At 46.1% G+C, this 21751-nt stretch overlaps 2 protein-coding genes across 4 annotated transcripts in view; one reads left to right on the forward strand and one right to left on the reverse strand.

The window, feature by feature from the left end:
• CENPT (centromere protein T) overlaps positions 1 to 11292 on the reverse strand; it is a 107199-nt gene extending 95907 nt beyond the window's left edge. Inside the window, exon 1 of one of the 2 annotated variants that reach the window (XM_044269620.1) lies at positions 10323 to 11292. In XM_044269620.1, coding sequence (XP_044125555.1) covers positions 10323 to 10357 — 35 coding nt within the window. In that variant the 5' untranslated portion in view covers positions 10358 to 11292. The remainder of the gene's footprint in view (positions 1 to 10322) is intronic. The other variant, XM_044269624.1, reaches the window with a different exon arrangement.
• The window catches only part of NUTF2 (nuclear transport factor 2), a 36098-nt gene continuing 23039 nt past the window's right edge, over positions 8693 to 21751 (forward strand). For both annotated transcript variants that reach the window (XM_044269626.1, XM_044269627.1), the window contains exons 1-4: positions 8693 to 8848; positions 12600 to 12721; positions 13593 to 13664; positions 17903 to 18001. In XM_044269626.1, coding sequence (XP_044125561.1) covers positions 12623 to 12721; positions 13593 to 13664; positions 17903 to 18001 — 270 coding nt within the window. In that variant the 5' untranslated portion in view covers positions 8693 to 8848; positions 12600 to 12622. The remainder of the gene's footprint in view (positions 8849 to 12599; positions 12722 to 13592; positions 13665 to 17902; positions 18002 to 21751) is intronic.

Here is a 21751-nt window from a genome sequence, read left to right on the forward strand (position 1 = left end):
GTAATTGAATTTTCTCATTCCAGCTGTCACAAGACGCCGGCAACACGATCTTCCTACACTGCGCCGCCGGCGTCCTGCCTCTCTCCCTGAGCGGCGACGCATGCGGCGTCCCCGTCTCCCAGGTAACATGGGGCAGAGCGGACCCGACCGCGCTCCTGCTGTCTGTGTGTTCGGCATCCTCCGTTCCCCTGGCAACAGTATCAGACTGAGCACCGAGCTGGCCACTCGGTGCTCGGCTTCTGTGTCTGAGCGGGTCATGTGGCCACATCACATGACCTTAGCCTTTCACTATTTATACAGGCAGCCTGCTGGCCACAGGTTGCCTGTGATTTTGGTCCTGTGCCTACTGCTATTACTCAGTGCTTCTGCTACTCTGGATTTGGACCCTTGGCTTTTGTTCCTGACCCAACCTCGCCTGCCCTTGTGTACTGACGTGACCTCCAGGTTTGACCCTGGCTTGTACTCTGACCCGTCCTTTCTATTCCTTGTGTACTGACGTGACCTCCAGGTTTGACCCTTGGCTTGTACTCTGACCCGTCCTTGCTATTCCTTGTGTACTGACGTGACCTCCAGGTTTGACCCTTGGCTTGTACTCTGACCCATCCTTGCTATTCCTTGTGTACTGAAAATAAAATCTTTCTAGTCTCCAGCAGGGCACATTTTTGAGAGTTTCCCTTTAAGACGCATAAAAATGGCCCCTGATTAAAATACATATTTTTTGTAGAAATTTTTGCCAGTGATCCCCCTCTGGTATGTTCCACTATCCATGTTGTGGGACTATTGGTGCACTTCCAGTAAGTATTTGGAGGCTGCAAATATGACCTGAAGGTTTTTCAGGTTTGCCTGCCATTAAAGTCAATGGGGCCAGCTGCGAACACGCGGTTCGCGAACATTACTATTGACTAACATATCTTTCAAGTCTTCAAAGAGCCCTAACCTGAACTGACACCTAAGCGCGGGATCATTCCAACCAGAGTAGACGCACCATTTCCAGAATTTGGTCCAATATTCCTCCACCGGTCTGTCTCCCTGACAAAGAGACTTTAATTGACTCTCTGCTACAGCCGACTTATCGGGTTCATCATAGAGTACTCCTAAGGCCTGGAAAAACGCCTTCACGGTAACTAGGCATGGGGAATCCGTGGGGAGAGAATAAGCCAATAACGAAGTCAAAACATAATCCGGAGTCAGAAGCCAAAACACGATCCGGAGTCAGAAGCCAAAACACGATCCGGAGTCAGAAGCCAAAACACGATCCGGAGTCAGAAGCCAAAACACGATCCGGAGTCAGAAGCCAAAACACGATCCGGAGTCAGAAGCCAAAACACGATCCGGAGTCAGAAGCCAAAACACGATCCGGAGTCAGAAGCCAAAACACGATCCGGAGTCAGAAGCCAAAACACGATCCGGAGTCAGAAGCCTCACAAGGTCGAGGTCAAAAACACACAGAAGGCAATACGAAAATGCTGGTGAGCATAGCAAGGCCAATCACAGGCAACCTCTGGCCAGCAGGCTGCCTGTTTAAATAGCCCTAAGAGGTGAGTCACATGACATGGCCAGCGTCACATGACTCATGTTACACAATTCAATACAGCTGAGCGCTGACTCACCAATATCGGCGCTCAGCTCCCCTGCAGATCGTTGTTTAGGGGATCTGCTCCACTACATGCACTGGATGTCGGCGGCGCTGCGAAGAGGAAGGGCGTCGCAGGCTCCCTGTTACAGGCGGGGATCAGATAGGTCACAGGTGTTGCTGGGGATGGAAGAATTTAAAAAACTCCTGGAGAAGCCTTGGAAAGGCAATTAACCAATGGGGGTCCTGGTAGGTGAGAGCTCCAGAGGCGGGACCAGAACCCATCAGGCATTTTTGCTATATTCTGTGGATACGCCATAAATGGTTAAAACGGGAAAACTTCTTATGGGTAAATGCACACAATGTAGATTATGTGCGGGGGTTTTTCATGCAGAAACACCTGAGCGAATTACAGACATGGATTGGCCAGATCTCATGTACATATCGCTTCTTATTACCTGCGGAAATTTCCAAAGCGTGTCGCTTGTTTCTATGGATTTTTAGTGCGGATTTAACCCTTTGCAATGCCAAAGATGAGTTCAGGGGGCAAATCCGCACCAAAATGCGCAAGTAACACATGCGGATATTAGGGTGGACTTGGAGATGCAGAGAAATCCGCACAGAAACTCTGTAAGCATGCACTGTGTGCAGGTCCCCTAAACGGGTTATCCCCTGACTGATGTAAAGAATGAAAAGACATCATAGAGTACATGACAACCTCTTCCTAACAAAGCTAGAACCAGCCCTGTACCTCACATAGATCCAGAGAGCTCCACACTCATTGCTCTGCTAGATTTATATTAAACTGACAGCTTATTAAGCGTGTCCTTTCTGCTGCAGCTCTCTCCCTATCACAGCTCAGGGGGTGTGTCCTTTCTGTTGCAGCTCTCTCCCTATCACAGCTCAGGGGGGGTGTCCTTTCTGCTGCAGCTCTCTCCCTGTCACAGCTAAGGGTGTGTGTCCTTTCTGCTGCAGCTCTCTCCCCATCACAGCTCAGGGGGTGTGTCCTTCCTGCTGCAGCTCTCTTCCTATCACAGCTCAGGGGGTGTGTCCTTTCTGCTGCAGCTCTCTCCCTATCACAGCTCAGGGTGTGTGTCCTTTCTGCTGCAGCTCTTTCCCTATCACAGCTCAGGGTGTGTGTCCTTTCTGCTGCAGCTCTCTCCCTATCACAGCTCAGGGTGTGTGTCCTTACTGCTGCAGCTCTCTCCCTGTAACAGCCATAGCTCTAACAGAAGATACAGCTGGTGGCAGTTGAAGATTTAATCTGAGCGTGTGCGACCACCTTACTGAGGGGACGGAGAAATAAAGAAAAGGACAAACAGCAGGTGGCGCTATACAGATACATTATTTTTTTTTTTTTATAACTCTGTGCCTATACTTAAAGGGAACCTGTCACCTGGATTTTGTGTATAGAGCTGAGGACATGGATTGCTAGAGCGCCGCTAGCACATCCGCAATATCCAGTTCCCATAGCTCTGTGTGCTTTTATTGTGTCAAAAAAGGGATTTGATACATATGCAAATTAACCTGAGATGAGTCCTGTCCTTGACTCATCTCAGGGACAGGACTCATCTCTGGTTAATTTGCATATGTATCAAATCGTTTTTTTGACACAATAATAGCACACAGAGCTATGGGGACTGGATATTGCAGATGTGCTAGCGGCCATCTAGCAACCCATGTCCTCAGCTCTGTACACAAAATCCAGGTGACAGGTTCCCTTTAATTTTTAATGACATGCAATTACAAAAGTATTCAGATCCAGGCGCTGTTTTTAAAAAAAATGTAGAATATTTTTTGCGGTTCAATCCTTTTTAACCACCTCCGGACCGCCTAACGCAGATGTGCGGTCCGGAGGTGGCAGCCCTGCGCACGACGACGCATATACGCGTCATCTCGCGAAGGGCCGGGATTTCCTGTGAACGCGCGCACACAGGCGCGCGCGCTCACAGGAACGGAAGGTAAGCGAGTGGATCTCCAGCCTGCCAGCGGCGATCGCTCGCTGGCAGGCTGGAGATCCGAATTTTTTAACCCCTAACAGGTATATTAGACGCTGTTTTCATAACAGCGTCTAATATACCTCCTACCTGGTCCTCTGGTGGTCCCTTTTGTTAGGATCGACCACCAGAGGACTCAGGTAGGTCAGTACAGTCCCACCAAACACCACACTACACTACACTACACCCCCCCCCCGTCACTTATTAACCCCTTATAAACCCCTGATCACCCCATATAAACTCCCTGATCACCCCCCTGTCATTGATCACCGCCCTGTCATTGATCACCCCCCTGTCAGGCTCCGTTCAGACGTCTGCATGATTTTTACGGATCCGATCCATGTATCCATGGATCCGTAAAAATCATGCGGACGTCTGAATGGAGCCTTACAGGGGGGTGATCAATGACAGGCGGGTGATCACCCATATACACTCCCTGATCACCCCCTGTCATTGATCACCCCCCTGTCAGGCTCCATTCAGACGTCCGCATGATTTTTACGGATCCGATCCATGTATCCATGGATCCGTAAAAATCATGCGGACGTCTGAATGGAGCCTTACAGGGGGGGTGATCAGTGACAGGGGGGTGATCACCCTGATTACCCTGATCACCCCCTGTCATTGATCACCCCCCTGTAAGGCTCCATTCAGACGTCCGCATGCGTTCTGTGGATCCGATCCATGTATCCATGGATCCGTAAAAAATCATGCGGATGTCTGAATGGAGCCTTACAGGGGGGGTGATCAGTGACAGGGGGGTGATCACCCTGATTACCCTGATCACCCCCTGTCATTGATAACCCCCCTGTAAGGCTCCATTCAGACGTCCGCATGCGTTCTGTGGATCCGATCCATGTATCCATGGATCCGTAAAAAATCATGCGGATGTCTGAATGGAGCCTTACAGGGGGGGGTGATCAGTGACAGGGGGGTGATCACCCTGATTACCCTGATCACCCCCTGTCATTGATAACCCCCCTGTAAGGCTCCATTCAGACGTCCGCATGCGTTCTGTGGATCCGATCCATGTATCCATGGATCCGTAAAAAATCATGCGGACGTCTGAATGGAGCCTTACAGGGGGGGTGATCAGTGACAGGGGGGTCATCACCCTGATTACCCTGATCACCCCCTGTCATTGATAACCCCCCTGTAAGGCTCCATTCAGACGTCCGCATGCGTTCTGTGGATCCGATCCATGTATCCATGGATCCGTAAAAAATCATGCGGATGTCTGAATGGAGCCTTACAGGGGGGGTGATCAGTGACAGGGGGGTGATCACCCTGATTACCCTGATCACCCCCTGTCATTGATAACCCCCCTGTAAGGCTCCATTCAGACGTCCGCATGCGTTCTGTGGATCCGATCCATGTATCCATGGATCCGTAAAAAATCATGCGGATGTCTGAATGGAGCCTTACAGGGGGGGTGATCAGTGACAGGGGGGTGATCAGGGAGTCTATATGGGTGATCACCCCCTGTCATTGATAACCCCCCTGTAAGGCTCCATTCAGACGTCCGCATGCGTTCTGTGGATCCGATCCATGTATCCATGGATCCGTAAAAATCATGCGGACGTCTGAATGGAGCCTTACAGGGGGGGTGATCAATGACAGGGGGGTGATCAGGGAGTCTATATGGGTGATCACCCCCCTGTCATTGATCACTCCCCTGTCATTGATCACCCCCCTGTCATTGATCACTCGCCCCCTGGTAAGGCTCCATTCAGCCATTTTTTTTGGCACGTTAGCGGACATTTTTTGTTTGTTTTTGTTTTTTCTTACAAAGTCTCATATTCCACTAACTTGTGTCAAAAAATAAAATCTCACATGGACGCACCATACCCCTCACGGAATCCAAATGCGTAAAATTTTTTAGACATTTATATTCCAGACTTCTTCTCACGCTTTAGGGCCCCTAAAAAGCCAGGGCAGTATAAATACCCCACATGTGACCCCATTTCGGAAAGAAGACACCCCAAGGTATTCCGTGAGGGGCATATTGAGTCCATGAAAGATTGAAATTTTTGTCCTAAGTTAGCGGAAAGTGAGACTTTGTGAGAAAAAAAAAAAAAAAATCAATATCCGCTAACTTATGCAAAAAAAAAAAAAATTCTAGGAACTCGCCATGCCCCTCATTGAATACCTCGGGGTGTCTTCTTTCCAAAGTGGGGTCACATGTGGGGTATTTATACTGCCCTGGCTTTTTAGGGGCCCGAAAGTGTGAGAAGAAGTCTGGGATCCAAATGTCTAAAAATGCCCTCCTAAAAGGAATTTGGGGCCCTTTGCGCATCTAGGCTGCAAAAAAGTGTCACACATGTGGTATCGCCGTACTCAGGAGAAGTTGGGGAATGTGTTTTGGGGTGTCTTTCTACATATACCCATGCTGGGTGAGAGAAATATCTTGGTCAAATGCCAACTTTGTATAAAAAAATGGGAAAAGTTGTCTTTTGCCAAGATATTTCTCTCACCCAGCATGGGTATATGTAAAATGACCCCCCAAAACACATTGCCCAACTTCTCCTGAGTACGGCGATACCAGATGTGTGACACTTTTTTGCAGCCAAGGTGGGCAAAGGGGCACATATTCCAAAGTGCACCTTTCGGATTTCACCGGCCATTTTTTACACATTTTGATTTCAAGGTACTTCTTACACATTTGGGCCCCTAAATTGCCAGGGCAGTATAACTACGCCACAAGTGACCCCATTTTGGAAAGAAGACACCCCAAGGTATTCCGTGGGGGGCACGGCGAGTTCCTAGAATTTTTTATTTTTTGTCACAATTTAGCGGAAAATGATGATTTTTCTTTTTTTTTCTTTTTTCCTTACAAAGTCTCATATTCCACTAACTTGCGACAAAAAATAAAAAATTCTAGGAACTCGCCATGCCCCTCACGGAATACCTTGGGGTGTCTTCTTTCCAAAATGGGGTCACTTGTGGCGTAGTTATACTGCCCTGGCAATTTAGGGGCCCATATGTGTGAGAAGTACTTTGCAATCAAAATGTGTAAAAAATGCCCTGCAAAATCCGAAAGGTGCACTTTGGAATATGTGCCCCTTTGCCCACCTTGGCAGCAAAAAAGTGTGACACATCTGGTATCGCCGTACTCAGGAGAAGTTGGGCAATGTGTTTTGGGGTGTCATTTTACATATACCCATGCTGGGTGAGAAAAATATCTTGGTCAAATGCCAACTTTGTATAAAAAAATTGGAAAAGTTGTCTTTTGCCAAGATATTTCTCTCACCCAGCATGGGTATATGTAAAATGACAGCCCAAAACACATTCCCCAACTTCTCCTGAGTACGGCGATACCAGATGTGTCACACTTTTTTGATGCCAAGGTGGGCAAAGGGGCACATATTCCAAAGTGCACCTTTCGGATTTCACCGGTCATTTTTTACAGATTTTGATTGCAAAGTACTTCTCACACATTTGGGCCCCTAAATTGCCAGGGCAGTATAACTACGCCACAAGTGACCCCATTTTGGAAAGAAGACACCCCAAGGTATTCCGTGAGGGGCATGGCGAGTTCCTAGAATTTTTTATTTTTTGTCGCAAGTTAGTGGAATATGAGACTTTGTAAGGAAAAAAGAGAAAAAAAAAAAAATCATCATTTTCCGCTAACTTGTGACAAAAAATAAAAAATTCTAGGAACTCGCCATGCCCCTCACAGAATACCTTGGGGTGTCTTCTTTCCAAAATGGGGTCACTTGTGGCGTAGTTATACTGCCCTGGCAATTTAGGGGCCCAAATGTGTGAGAAGAACTTTGCAATCAAAATGTGTAAAAAATGCCCTGCAAAATCCGAAAGGTGCACTTTGGAATATGTGCCCCTTTGCCCACCTTGGCAGCAAAAAAGTGTGACACATCTGGTATCGCCGTACTCAGGAAAAGTTGGGGAATGTGTTTTGGGGTGTCATTTTACATATACCCATGCTGGGTGAGAAAAATATCTTGGTCAAATGCCAACTTTGTATAAAAAAATGGGAAAAGTTATCTTTTGCCAAGATATTTCTCTCACCCAGCATGGGTATATGTAAAATGACACCCCAAAACACATTCCCCAACTTCTCCTGAGTACGGCGATACCAGATGTGTGACACTTTTTTGCTGCCAAGGTGGGCAAAGGGGCGCATATTCCAAAGTGCACCTTTCGGATTTCACCGGTCATTTCTTACACATTTTGATTGCAAAGTACTTCTCACACATATGGGCCCCTAGATTGCCAGGGCAGTATAACTACGCCACAAGTGACCCCATTTTGGAAAGAAGACACCCCAAGGTATTCCGTAAGGGGCATGGCGAGTTCCTAGAATTTTTTATTTTTTGTCGCAAGTTAGTGGAATATGAGACTTTGTAAGAAAAAAAAAAAAAAGAAAAAAACATCATCATTTTCCGCTAACTTGTGACAAAAAATAAAAAGTTCTATGAACTCACTATGCCCATCAGCGAATACCTTAGGGTGTCTACTTTCCGAAATGGGGTCATTTGTGGGGGTTTTCTACTGTCTGGGTATTGTAGAACCTCAGGAAACATGACAGGTGCTCAGAAAGTCAGAGCCGTTTCAAAAAGCGGAAATTCACATTTTTGTACCATAGTTTGTAAATGCTATAACTTTTACCCAAACCATTTTTTTTTTGCCCAAACATTTTTTTTTTATCAAAGACATGTAGAACTATAAATTTAGCGAAAAATTTATATATGGATGTCGTTTTTTTTTGCAAAATTTCACAGCTGAAAGTGAAAAATGTCATTTTTTTTGCAAAAAAATCGTTACATTTTGATTAATAACAAAAAAAGTAAAAATGTCAGCAGCAATGAAATACCACCAAATGAAAGCTCCATTAGTGAGAAGAAAAGGAGGTAAAATTCATTTGGGTGGTAAGTTGCATGACCGAGCGATAAACGGTGAAAGGAGTGTAATGCCGAAGTGTAAAAAGTGCTCTGGTCATGAAGGGGGTTTCACCTAGCGGGGCTGAAGTGGTTAAGGGAGCGCTCTGACATTTGTATGCACATACAATTGTAACTCCCTAGCAGCGCCCCTTTACTATGAGGAGCCGTGTCACGTGACCGCAGTCAGGAGGTCAGTCTCTCCTGTGCACTCGGTGAGCAGACGTCTCTTGCTGTATTGCCCAGAGTCCGTCCAGCAGTGGGAAGAGACTACAAGTCCCGGCATCCCTCAGTGCTGGGAGGGGCGGCTGCTCGCTGAGGAGGAGGGTGGTGGCGGGAGCAGCGCGCTCGTCGGGACCTTGCAGAGCAGGACCTCGTGAGGGGTAAGCGGAAACTCAGCTCCCGGTCTTCAGGCCTGCCTTTCTCCCGTACAGCTGTACCCCCCCTCCCCCCCCCGGTAGGCGCGTGTGTGGCCCCAGGCCAGTCTCCTGTCATTGTATGGAGAGCATGGCGGGGCCTGCGCCGGTGGAGGGCGGGGAGCTCAGTGCCCCGGTTACTGTGTCAGACCGGAATTTAAAGTTTTTTTTTAATTTGCAGCCGGCGAGTAGAGCGGCGCGTCCTACGGAAGTTTCTGGGCCCGGCCGCGCTGTCACGGGGGGCGCTGCAGTGAACTTCCCCTGTCAGGGCTGTCTGTGTGGGGGATGGGAGGCTGGAAGTCAATGAATGGCTTTCACAAATTTAAAAAAAAAAAAAAAAAACTTTTTCCAGCCCTGCGTCTTAGAGGCTGCACGAGTCAGGAGGGGTTGTCTGGGCTTCAGGAAAATGGCAGCTTTACCTGCAAAGGGCTTCACCTCTCTGACCAATCACTGGCTGCCGCGCCGGCCATGTGACCGTTGGTAGGCGCAGGGCGGTCGCGTTGTCTGCTAAGGCCTCATGCCCACCATAGTCTCCGTTTTGCGGATACACGGGTCGGTGACGTCCGTTTTTGGCAGTCCTATTGAATTCAATAGGTTCGTGGCCCTCATAGGACCCTTTTTAGCCCTTTGCGGGTGACATCTGTGTGGGGTCAGTTTTTTTTTGCCAACTCGTAGAAATGAATGGGTCCATCGTGTGCAGTCTGCAAAAAAAAACCGCGGATCTGAAAATACAGTCATGTGCACGAGGCCTTAAAAAGAATAAACTGCCGCCATGATGGAGAAGTCGTTTGCGGTCTGCGTCGGATTTGTATTTTTCTTGTTGCTTTCACTTTTGAGCGCTGTAACGTAAAAACAATGGCGTCGCGTAGCCGGAGTCGCTGTATAAACTGCGTTTATGGACACGCGTGGGATTAGCGCCGTACGGGGTGTGAATAGTGACCAAGGCCGTGGCAGACGTTATATGTTAAGCGTTTTATTTTCTCCCAACCTGCGCGGTTAAAGGGATTGTCCCGTGACAGATACTTATACCCTAGGACAGGGGTGGGCAACCTACGGCACTCCAGCTGTTGTGGAACTACAACTCCCAACTTCTCCAAACTACCATAGAAGTGAGTAGAGCATGCTGGGAATTGTAGTTTCACAGCAGCTGAAGGCTGCTGATCCCTGCCCAAGGAGATGAGTGATCAGCGGAGGGCCACTGCCGATCACTAGAATGGGGGGGCCCTGTTAGAATGGTGCGGCAGACATGCGTGCTGCGTTCAACTCTGTGGGACTGCCAGAAGTAAAGGGAGGGGGGATGGATATGTTGGACACGCCAGTCAAACAGGAACCCCCCTCCCTCAATCTAAGGATAAGTGGGGGCCCCAGTAGTCAGACAACCGCAGATCCTGTGGATAGGGGTTACATTTCCGTCATGGCTCAGCCCCTTTAAGAAATGTACCTTCTTCTGTTTAGAAGCCCTTTGGGTGTTTTCATGCAGACTTGTGACAATGGCGGGGCATCGCTCGTCCTGGGGGGTGTTTGCGTCAGGTAAAGGCCGCTCTCACCTCCAGGCTTCCGGGGATGTTGGCTTCCTTCTCCATACTTGCTTGTGAATCAGCCCTTGTGAATGCAGCTTCAGTTGCCGCCCAATTAAAGGGGTTGTCAAGTGGTGACATCACCTTTTTAAATTTAGCCTCCTTGATGATACGTTGATGGACGGGTACAGCTGCTAATACCCCAGGACGGGGCTCACTGGAGGGGTGCTCAACCTGCGGCCCTCCAGCTGTTGTAAAACTACCACTCCCACCATGCCCTGCTGTAGGCTGTTCAGGCATGCTGGGAGTTGTAGTTTTACAACAGCTGGAGGGCCGCAGGTTGAGCATCACTGTTCTAGAGTGAATCAGGATTTTTGTTAGAGGGGTTTAGGGGAAGGCAAATTAAAGTCAAACAGTAAAGCCTCTCGCACACGACCGTCTGGTGTTTTCAGTATTTAGCGGTTTGCAAAAAACGGATTCACAAAACATACGGATGATGTCCGTGTGCATTCCGTTTTTTGCGGAACGGAACAGCTGGCCCCTGATAGAACAGTACTATCCTAGTCCGTTATGCGGAAAATAATAGGACATGTTCTATCTTTGAACGGGAAACCGGAAATACGAAAAAGGAAAGCATACGGAGTACCTTCCTGTTTTTTTTGCGGATCCATTAAAATGAATGGTTCCGTATACGGTCCATACACCGAACACAAAAAACGGAATGTAAAAGGGGGAAAAAAAAACATTTGTGTGCAAATGGCCTAAATATTATATCTGCCCCAAAATGCTGCAAAAGAAAGTGGAGAGGATGTGGTGCCAAAATTTTCCGAAAAAATGCGTTTTTATTCAGCAAAAGTACTAAAACGTGTATCTTTGATATCGCCATAACTGTTGGATAAAAGTTTAATATTCTTTATACTGCGCGGTCCGTGCAGTGGCAGAACGGTGTCCTGTGTCCGCATTTATGAATGAAGCCGTGGCCCAGCATGCGCTCCTCTGCGGGAGACAGCACGTGGATACCGATTGAGATGGCCGGAGCAGCAGCACGACTACCACTGGTTGGTATGGGTGGGGGCACAGGACCCCTGTTCTACAGATTGAGGGGGGTCCCAGCGGTCAGAACCTACCTGTCCTGCAGGTAGGGGATGTTAAGATCTCGGGATAACCCCTTGACACTGGGCAAAGAAGGCTCCTAGGGGTTAAAGAGGTATTTGAGGATTTTAAGATTGATGGCTGGTCTTTCGTGAGGATAGGCCATCCATATCAGGCTGGCAGGGGTCCGACACACTGCACCCCCACGATCCGGTGCTGAAACTACACAGTTTGTCCATTTTGTGAGGTCAGAGCTATTTACTGCAGCACTGTCCCCTTTGAAGTGAATGGGAGCAGTGCTGCAGTTACAAGCTCCATCTGCTACAGGCAGAGCTGTGTAGTTGCTGCGCTGGAGCTAAAACAAAACTAAACAGCCGATCTTTGGGGGTGTCTGACCCTCGCCAGTCTGGTATCGATCGCCTATCCTGAGGAAATCCTGGAATAAAAGTGATCCGTCTACATGACTCGGGGCTCATGCACACGAACGTGTTTTCTTTCCGTTTCCATAATTTTTATTTTTTTTGTGGATTGTATGCAGAACCATTCATTTCAAGGGGTCCGCAAAAAAACCCCGGAAATTACTCCATGTGCATTCCGTTTCCGTATGTCCATTCCGCCAAAAATTAGAACATGTCCTATTACTCTCTGCGTTACGGACAAGGACAGGACTGTTCTATTAGGGGTCGGCTGCTTCATTCCGCAAAATACTGTTGTGTTCATGAGCCCTAATATTGTAAAACGACGCTCTGGACGTAGGGGTCGCGCAGACGACCGTATGTATTTTGCATTCCACAAAGTAAGGATACCGGCCGTGTGCGTGCCGCATGTTCCTAATAGAACTGCCTGTTCCTGTCTGCAAAATGCACAAGAACAGGACACGTCTTATAATTTGTGGAACCGCCACACGGATGACCTCCATGTGCTGTCTGTGTTTTTTGGGGCCCCATAGAAAAGAATGGGTCCATGTGCGATCTGCCAAAAATGCGGATCAGGGATTTAAACAATGGTCGTGTGCATGAAGCCTTTGCAGGTTTTCCAGGTGAGTGGTGATATTTGGGAGCTGTGTACATGTGAGGTGGTCACTCACTGCTTTGTGTTCTTCATTCCAGGTTTAGTTGTGTAAGCGTTCAGAATGGCTGACAAGCGGATTTGGGAACAGATTGGCTGCAGCTTTGTAGAACATTATTATCGGCTCTTTGACTGCGATAGAACACAATTAAAAGCTATATATGTGAGTATGTGCACAGAGGGGCGGTATCTGTAAAGGGGTTTTCCACAGCAGAAAATGATGGCTTATAGCCATAACCTGCCCTCTCCTCCTGATGGGTGTCAGTCAGGCCCTGCATGACGATCTGAAATGCAGATGGCACCCCTGAATTCACCGGAGATGGGGGTACCAAAGCTTAGATGTCCACTCATCATAAATCTTCTGGCTAACGTAACAAGGTGGGAATACCCTTTCAGGGCATGACTACACGCAGCAGCTAGGATCGCAGAGTAGCGGTGATCCCATAGAAATGAATGGATTCGCCGCGCAGTCGCAAGAAATCCTATTCATTCCTATGGGATCACCGCTTGTCCCCTTAAGCTTCATGGCTGAAATCTTCTTACACAGTTTACGGGGTTGTCTCCCATCAGCGAGTTGCATTTATCCTGTACAGAAAGTTAATACCAGGCACTTGCTAATGTATTGTGATTGTCCATATTGCTTCCTATTACTGGCTGGATTCATTGTTCCTTCACATTATGCACTGTTCGATTTGGCGACTAAAAATTTAATTTGGCTTCTAAATTTTTCAGTTCAGGAGCCAATGGCTACTAGGTATTTTTTTTTTTTTTGTCTGGAGCACTGTGATGGGAAAAATGAATCCAGCCAGTAAAGAAAGCAATATGGACAATCACGATACATTAGCAAGTGCCTTGTATTCACTTTCTCTACATGATAAATGCCACTAGCTGAAGTGACACAACCCCTTTAATATTCTTTAAACGTATTTTATTAATTACACAAGCACATTTGGAGCAGAAGCTTTGTCTATACTGTACTGTTTTGCAGAAAAGTGCTTGGGTACTTAGGAATTTTCCCTTTTTTTCTTCTTCAGACTGATGCTTCATGTCTAACCTGGGAAGGCCAGCAATATCAAGGCAAAGATATGATTATTGAGAAGTTGTCAGTAAGTACACCCCCTAGGATCTCTTGTTTCCTGATCTGCATGGTGGGCGACGGTGGAGACTGAACAGATGGGTGCAGTGCTCCAGACAAAAAAAAATGACCAGGAGCCATTGGCTCCTAAACTTAAAAATTTAGGAGCCAAATTACATTTTTTAGTCGCCAAATTTAAAATGCATATAATTTTTTAAAAAAAAAGGACTTTGAGAAGATGAGACGCAGGTCACAGTAGTGAGCCAGCACTACATATAGGAGAAAACCACAGAGCTCTCACATCCAGGGACATCTTCTAGGGGACAAGGTGACTAAAAATGGCGAATTGCGTGGTTTAGAGTTTATTTTTTTTGTTTTTTCTGTTACGGCCTTTACCGAGCGGAAATATTTTTTTATATTTTAATAGCTCACACTTTTTGGGACATGGCGATATGTAATATGTTTATTCTTTATTGTTTGTAAATTTTATATGTAAAACTGGGAAGGGGGCCATTTAAACTTTTTAGTATTTTGGTATTTTTTAGGTTTTTTTTAACTTTGTATTTAATAACCATTTCTACCCTTAGGGACTAGAACCTGGTCCTCTTTAACTCCTTTATACAATTGTCTGCAGCAATATCACAGACCCGGCACCCGGCCTCAATAACAGGGCATGTGATCTGTGGCACCTGAGGGGTGCCGCGTCATGCCCTGTTATGGAGGCCGGGTCTGTGATACCGCTGCCTATACTTATGTTTTACATTCATTGGTGGCGCAGTGGCGACAGCTCCTCCCCTCCTCCTCCCTGCTATCTCCCCATTGGTGGTAGTGGCGGCCGCGTCACAGTGGAGAGGGAGGGACTCCTTCCTTCTCCACTGACTGTGCTACTGAAGAGAACTTGGGCTGCGCAGGATCGCGGCGGTACAGTCGCAAATGGCGACAAGACTAAAAAGTCTTGTCGCCATCTGCAAATTTTAAGGCGCATTGGCGACCATTTTGGTCGCCATCTGGAGCCCTGGGGTGGGTGCATATGTCTCTGGCTCTCTATCCAGGTCTATGGGAGTCAGACTGTGTATCTATAGCTCCTGTAGGCCTAAATAGAGGGAATTATGGGAATGCACGGCCATCTCTTGATTCAATCTTTGCCTGAAACTGACTCACCTGGAAGTAAATAATAGTATAGCTCAAGGGTGTGCTTCCACGGATTAGGCCGCATTCACATCTGTGCTGTAAACTCCGGCAGTCTGTTCCGGTGGAGGAACAGATTGCTGGAGTTCCCTGTGTCCGGCATGGCCGGATACAACCGTATACCGCAGGATCCCCATTCAATGTAATGGGATCCGTCTGTTTTCCGACATATTCGCTGGATTCAGTGACCGGATTACAGTGCTGGAGTTGACAACACAGATGTGAACCCGGCCTTAGTAGTGTATGATGCAGTGGACTTCTGCAGTTTCTCAATAAAGGCCCCTTTACACTGACAGAGGAGGCAGACAATTGTGGGTTCACACCTGAGCGTTTTACAGCGCGTTTCTACGCGCTGTAAAACGCTCAACAAGGAGAAACCAATGATTCCCTATGGGAATGGTTCTCACCTGGGTGTTTTACAGCGTGTACGATTGCGCTGTAAAACGCCCGACGCCCCAAGAAGTACATGAGCTTCTTTGGGGCGTCTTGTCGCGCGTTCCCGTACATAGACTTTCGGGAACGCGCGACAATGGGCGTTCGCTTGTCTCTGTATGCGCGATTGCAAAAGACCGTACAATCGCACATACAGAGCGCTCCATCGTGAACGCTCAGGTGTGAACCCAGCGTTAAGGAGACAACTGCATTTATACCCAGCGATCTCCTCTGCGGTGTGGGGAGCAGTGATCACCACTGCCATTGCTCGTCCCTGTACAGAATCATTGTTTGTCGGCAGCTGAGGCTGTTTGAACAGAACGATCTGCTGACGGCAAATGATTATTTTAGGTGACCGCACTAACTATTCTATTACACGATGATAACGGACCATTCATTCATTCATTGGGTAATTGATGGCACTTTTACACCGGCAGACTTTTGCTGAGAGCGTCTGTACTAACGCTCGTTAGCGATAATCTTCCCGAACATCGTGCAGTGTAAACGAACCTTGACACTGAGTGGAGGAAGGGAGCAGGAAAGTTGCTGAGCATTTTAGTCCACTTCTGAATGTAGGAGTTGAACCAGAATTTCAGCCACTGGTGAAACAGCAGGGGGCGCTACCAGGGAAGAAATGTACATTAAAAAAAACTTACAGTATTTTTATTGGGTGTATATTGCAATAATGCTTTATTAGAATTCCCTATTCTTTGCATAGTAATCAATTTCTTCCAGCGCTGGCGTCCTAGGTTCAAATCTGGCTAAGGACAACATCTGCATGGAGTATGTATGTTCTCCCCGTGTTTGTGTGGGTTTCCTCCGGGTTCTCCAGTTTTCTCCCACACTGCAAAGACATATACTGATAGTTAGATTGTAAAGCGCTGGAATATAATATAGAGCTATATAAGGCTCCATTCACACGTCCGCAAAATGGGTCTGCATCCTTTCCGCAATTTTGCGGAAGGGGTGCGGACCCATTCATTCTCTATGGGGACGGAATGTGCTGTCCGCATCCACATTTGCGGATCCGCACTTCCGCATCCATGCTTCCGTTTCCGCAAAAAAATAGAACATGTCCTATTCTTGTCCGCAATTGCGGACAAGAACAGGCATATTCTATTATGTCTGCAATGTGCGGTCCGCAAAATTGCCGCTTTCCGTGTTTTGCGGATCCGTGTCTCCGTGCATCCGCAAAACACATTGCGGACGTGTGAATGGAGCCTAAGGGAGGATAATAAATACATTTTCCTGGGATAACCGTTTAGCATTCAGGAATGTAAGTAAACTGGATTGTAATCCATGTGACGGCTGTAATCGCAACCGTATAATTTGTATTTTTAGCTTTATTTAACTGATGTGCACTGATAGTGCTGGGCAATATACCAGTATATGTGATATACCGTTTCTTCGGCATTTTTGTGACATCATGCCCGCTTCTACCATGGGGTGGGGGTGTGCGGCAGATATGCCGTGGAGCACCGTAGCCCCAGGCTCCCATCCCTGCCTTTGAGCCCCATAGGCTGTGGCAGTAGAACAGCGCAGGCGGTTGCGGTGACATCATTGCGACCTCCTGCATCAGGTCCCGGGTGGCATGATATGTTCATGTGCCGTCTGTGACCCGATGCAGGAGGTTACGATGAGGTCATTGCAACTGCTTGTGCAGGGAAGAGGCAACTCGGGCCCTGTGGGCTGAAGAAACCTGTGGCCTGCATTGACGGACACAGGCGAGTATAGTGTGTGCGTGTGTGTTTTTTATTTATTTATTTTTATTTTATTTTATTTTTTGTCATTTATCCATGGCACAACTGGGAGAAATACCAGGGGGATAGAGCATTACATATGGCATTATTTTAGAGAGGGAGAGCATTATATGTGGGGGCATTATACTACAGGAGAAGAGCATTATATGTTGGGGCATTAAACTAGAGGGGGAGAGTGTGTGTGTGTGTGTGCATATATGTATATGTGTATATGCCCCAAAGAGTATAATGTCTTGAGGGGTCCCAAGTGTTTTTACTTCTAAATAAGTATTTATCGCAATATATATTGTTAATGCGGTACATTTCTTAAAATCATTATCATAGGAATATTTTTGATATATCTCCGAACCCTACGCTCCAATGCTTCATTCATTGCTATGGGTCTGCTGGAGAGCATTACATACCATCTGCATCTCGGAGGCTATATGGGAGGAAATATTTTCTGTGCCTGGTGGGATGGGTTAACAAGAGCTAACGGCAGTGCTTCCTGAGAGATGCCGATACCTGATGAGCTACTGCTCCTCCACAGAATGGCAAGCAAGTCCTCTGGATGTGGGAATAAAAATGGTTTAGGGGCCATACACACGACCATGTGCAGCCTGGGAGTCGGCTGTTTCTCCTGGACTGACAGCAGCTCATTTGACGCAAACTCACTTGATCATAGTGATTTGTGATGCAGTCAGTTCCTCTTTGCGGGTCTGCTGTACTTTACTCACATCTTCATGTGTTGGGGTCAGATGGGCCGTACTTCCCAGGCTGCACGTGTTCATTTGCTTGTGTTCTTATATATTTGCATATTTATAATTACAATGGTAAGTAGCTTGTGAATCTTCATGACATTTGGCTAATAACTTGGTTACATCTTACTGTAGTTATTTTTTCTTTCTAGACTCTTCCTTTTCAGAAGATCCAACATAGCATTACTTCACAAGATCATCAGCCGACACCTGACAACTGTATTATCAGTATGGTTGTAGGTCAGCTCAAGGTAATCCTCCAAGACCTAGATTGTGGTCCATGCAGTGTGGTGTTTTTTGTGCATGACTCGTGGTTGTCACTTCAGCCGTACGGTTGTGTACAGATGTGAAGTGGGTTATAACACTTGCTGGAATTGTGGTGTTAGAGGGAACTAACATAATGGCAGCTATAAGATTCTATGAAAATGGTGTAAGTACACGCTCTGATGGTGGCATCTAGAACAGCAGTCTGCACGGATATGGGCCGACTGGATAGTAGTACTTGTATACATATGACCACCAGAAGCGATGCAGAGAGCTAATGGACAAATGACTCTCTAGTGCACATAGTAGGGTGGTGGCCATTTCTTGGGTAAAAAAGTTGGATGGGGAGTAAAAATTATTCGGAAAGGCCTACAAGTGGGAAAGAAAAAATAAAAAGCCATGGTCACTCCCATCTCCCATTTCTGAACATGGGAGATAGGCGAGTATGGCTTATTTTAATTTAATGTTTTATTTATTTTTATCCCACATTGAAACCTTTTCCAATAAATGTTGCCCCTTTAAACACTCAGTACATTTTAGTACCTATTTTAAAAGGTTAAAGTATTGTCTCATCGGAAACACTGGAGGCATGTCTGTAGGATAACAACACTTTGTCCTACTGCCTGGGTCCGACACCCAGTGAGTGCTAGAACAACCCCTATAATAATAATAATTCTAATTTACAGAAGAAGAGCTGTACGTTTTTTTTCTTAATTCCTTTAAATGGGTTTTCCCACATAATAATAATAATAACAATAATAATATTCAGGACCCCCGCTGATCAGCTGTTTAAGAAGGCACCGGAACTCGCAGTAGCACCACAGCCTTCTCTGTTCACCAAGAACAGCGCCTTACATTGTGTAGTGGCTGTGCTTGATATTGCAGCTCGGCCTCGTTCACTTTTATGGGGCTGAGCTGCGCCTAGGTCATGTGACTTATGAGCGTGTTTTTATTCTTGATGTGACACAACTGGGCTATTTCCTGGCAAGCATGTATCAGGACAGGGATATAGGAGCTATTGGGATTAGGCTACATTCACACGAGCAAATGTTTGGTCCAAATCCGATACGTGTTTTTTGTGGACCCATTTATATCAATGGAGCTGTAAAAGATGTGGACAGAACACCGTGTGCTATCCGATAATTAAAAAAAAAACATCACTACGGTCATATTGGAGTAATGACCTTTTAAATCACATCATCCTGGATATGATCGTTTATGCAAAATTCGTCCCATTAAAGTTTTGCCAGGTATACACCCCCCCCCCCCCAAAGGCATCTGGCCATTGATGAATCCCTTGTGCACTTCAAGGGCAGGCTGCATTTTCACCAATACCTGCCCAACAAACTGGCCAGATATGACATCAAAATCTACAAACTATGTGAAAGCCAAAGTGGCTATACACATAAATTCAGAGTTCACGAGGGAAAAGCAGTTCTTGGAATAGCAGGCAAAATAGTATGAGACTTGATTCACCCCCTGCTAGGTCAAGGGTACAACTTCTACACAAGTGTCCCACTAGTGACATACCTGTTTTCCCAGAGACACTGTTGCATGAGGAGCTATCAGACGAAACCAAAAACATCTGCCTAAAAATTAGGCCTCTTGCACACAATCGTTTACGTTCCGTTTTTTGCGTTCCGTATACAGAACCATTCATTTCAATGGATCCACAAAAAATAAAATAAAATGGAAGGTACTCCGTATGCCTTCCGTTTCCGTATTTCCGTTCCGTTCAAAGAACATGTCCTATTATTGTCCGCATAGCGGACAAGGATAGTACTGTTCTATCAGGGGCCAGCTGTTCTTTTCTGCGCATGGAATGCACACGGACGTCATCCGTATTTTTTGCGCAACGCAAAATACTGAAAAAGCCATATGGTCGTGTGCATAGAGGCCTAAGAGTGAGGGGAAGCAGGGCGGTTTGCAGTGATAACAACATGATGTCTGTACTTACTACCATACATGCTGACAGATCCACCTCAGTTCCAGTTCATGAATCCACAGACTCAGTCCCCAAACCTGTGTGCATCCTATAATAAGTTTATGGGAGGAGTGGATCTGTCAGACCAGGTACTGCAACCATACACTGCCCTCCGCAAAACTCTGGCATGGTATAAAAAATTGGCATTGCACCTGACGCAAATTGCCCTCTATAATGCTTTTGTAATATACAGAAGTGCAGGAAACAGAGGAAAATTCCTGCACTTTCAAGAAAAAGTCATAAAGACCTTTTTTATTTGGGGAACAGGAAGGGAGAGCAGAATAATATAAGGACTGCATTAAAAAAAGGTGTCGGCTATGCTCCAGAAATGGAATCGGGAAAGACACAATTCATCATTGTGAGACGAGCCCCTCAAAGCCGGGTCTTTGCATAAAAGATTGTTTTAGAATCTACCACACCTCTGTTAACTTTAAAAGTTTTAACTAAACCCCCTTTGATCATTTTATAAAACACCCTCTTGAAACTGTATGCTGGTAAAAATTCTAATTTCCCTTTTCTCCACATTTCAATTGGCATTCTAATAAAACCCATAACGAAGCTAAAAATTCTCATTACACCCCTAGATTAATACCTTGACGGGTGTTGTTTTATAAAAGGGACTAGAACTTTGTATGTTCTGGTAGCTCAGAGTCTCTGCAATGTGGTAACCTATATTATACAACATATTTCTTTTGATATAATTTGAGACCCTTGTTTCTTTTAGCTGCTATATTTAGCGACTATGTCATACCATAAAAAGGTTTACCTACAGTATGTGTGTGTGTGTATGTGTGTGTGTGTGTGTGTATATATATATATATATATATATATATATATATATATATATATATATATATATATATATATATATATATATATATATAGATATAGATATAGATATGAAAAATGGCGGCACTGACTACAAAGAAGGAAAAATAGGGTGCACGTTCCAGGGGAATCGACTTCTTACCCCAATCAATAAATCCAGAAAAAGGACGGCACTCCGGTCTTGAAAAGGTGAAAGTGGTTTTTAATCAACCTTGCGGTACAACGTTTCGGCTCCAATACTGAGCCTTTCTCAAGCACAAATACAAATCAAGTGTGAGCAGTTAAATAGGTGAATCAATTAAGTTACAAATCATGTGATCACTACACGTCCCACCCCAAGGGGCGTGTTCGAAACTAGCCAATGCATAAACATAATTACAAAAAATACAAGTGCAAAAACAAATGTCATCAGTTACATATATCTGATGTTATTACAATGTGAAACATCATTCAAGTGCATGTATCAGACATTTGTGAACTTATGGTGAATAAGAGAAAAAAGAGGGCAGACCCATCGGCTGTACTTGTACTAGTATACAGCCGGTGGATGTGTCCAAAGCGTGTAAACATACTGAGGGAGGAGCTGAGAAATGAATCAAAGGACACTTTCAAAAACTTATGGCTATGCAATTACTTGATCCTATATAAGTTGAACGCCGCAGCTGTACGATCGCTGGGTCCCATTACCGACTCACTGTTATCCCGGTCCGGCACCAGGAAGGGGATATCGCCTGTTGTCAATCGCCTTGCGTCATCAGAGGCCGCCCTCTGCTGCGTCATCACTGCATCATCACAACCGGCCTAGGTGCTTCACGGCGCATGTCCCATTCACGTCTCATGCCGGGACGCCATCTTGGAAACTGGAAAGACGCCCTTAACACATATTGTGGTACTTCAGGGTATAGCGAACCAGACCGACACAGAC

The sequence above is a fragment of the Bufo gargarizans genome, chromosome 10 (genome assembly GCF_014858855.1).
Source record: "Bufo gargarizans isolate SCDJY-AF-19 chromosome 10, ASM1485885v1, whole genome shotgun sequence".
Taxonomy (NCBI): domain Eukaryota; kingdom Metazoa; phylum Chordata; class Amphibia; order Anura; family Bufonidae; genus Bufo; species Bufo gargarizans.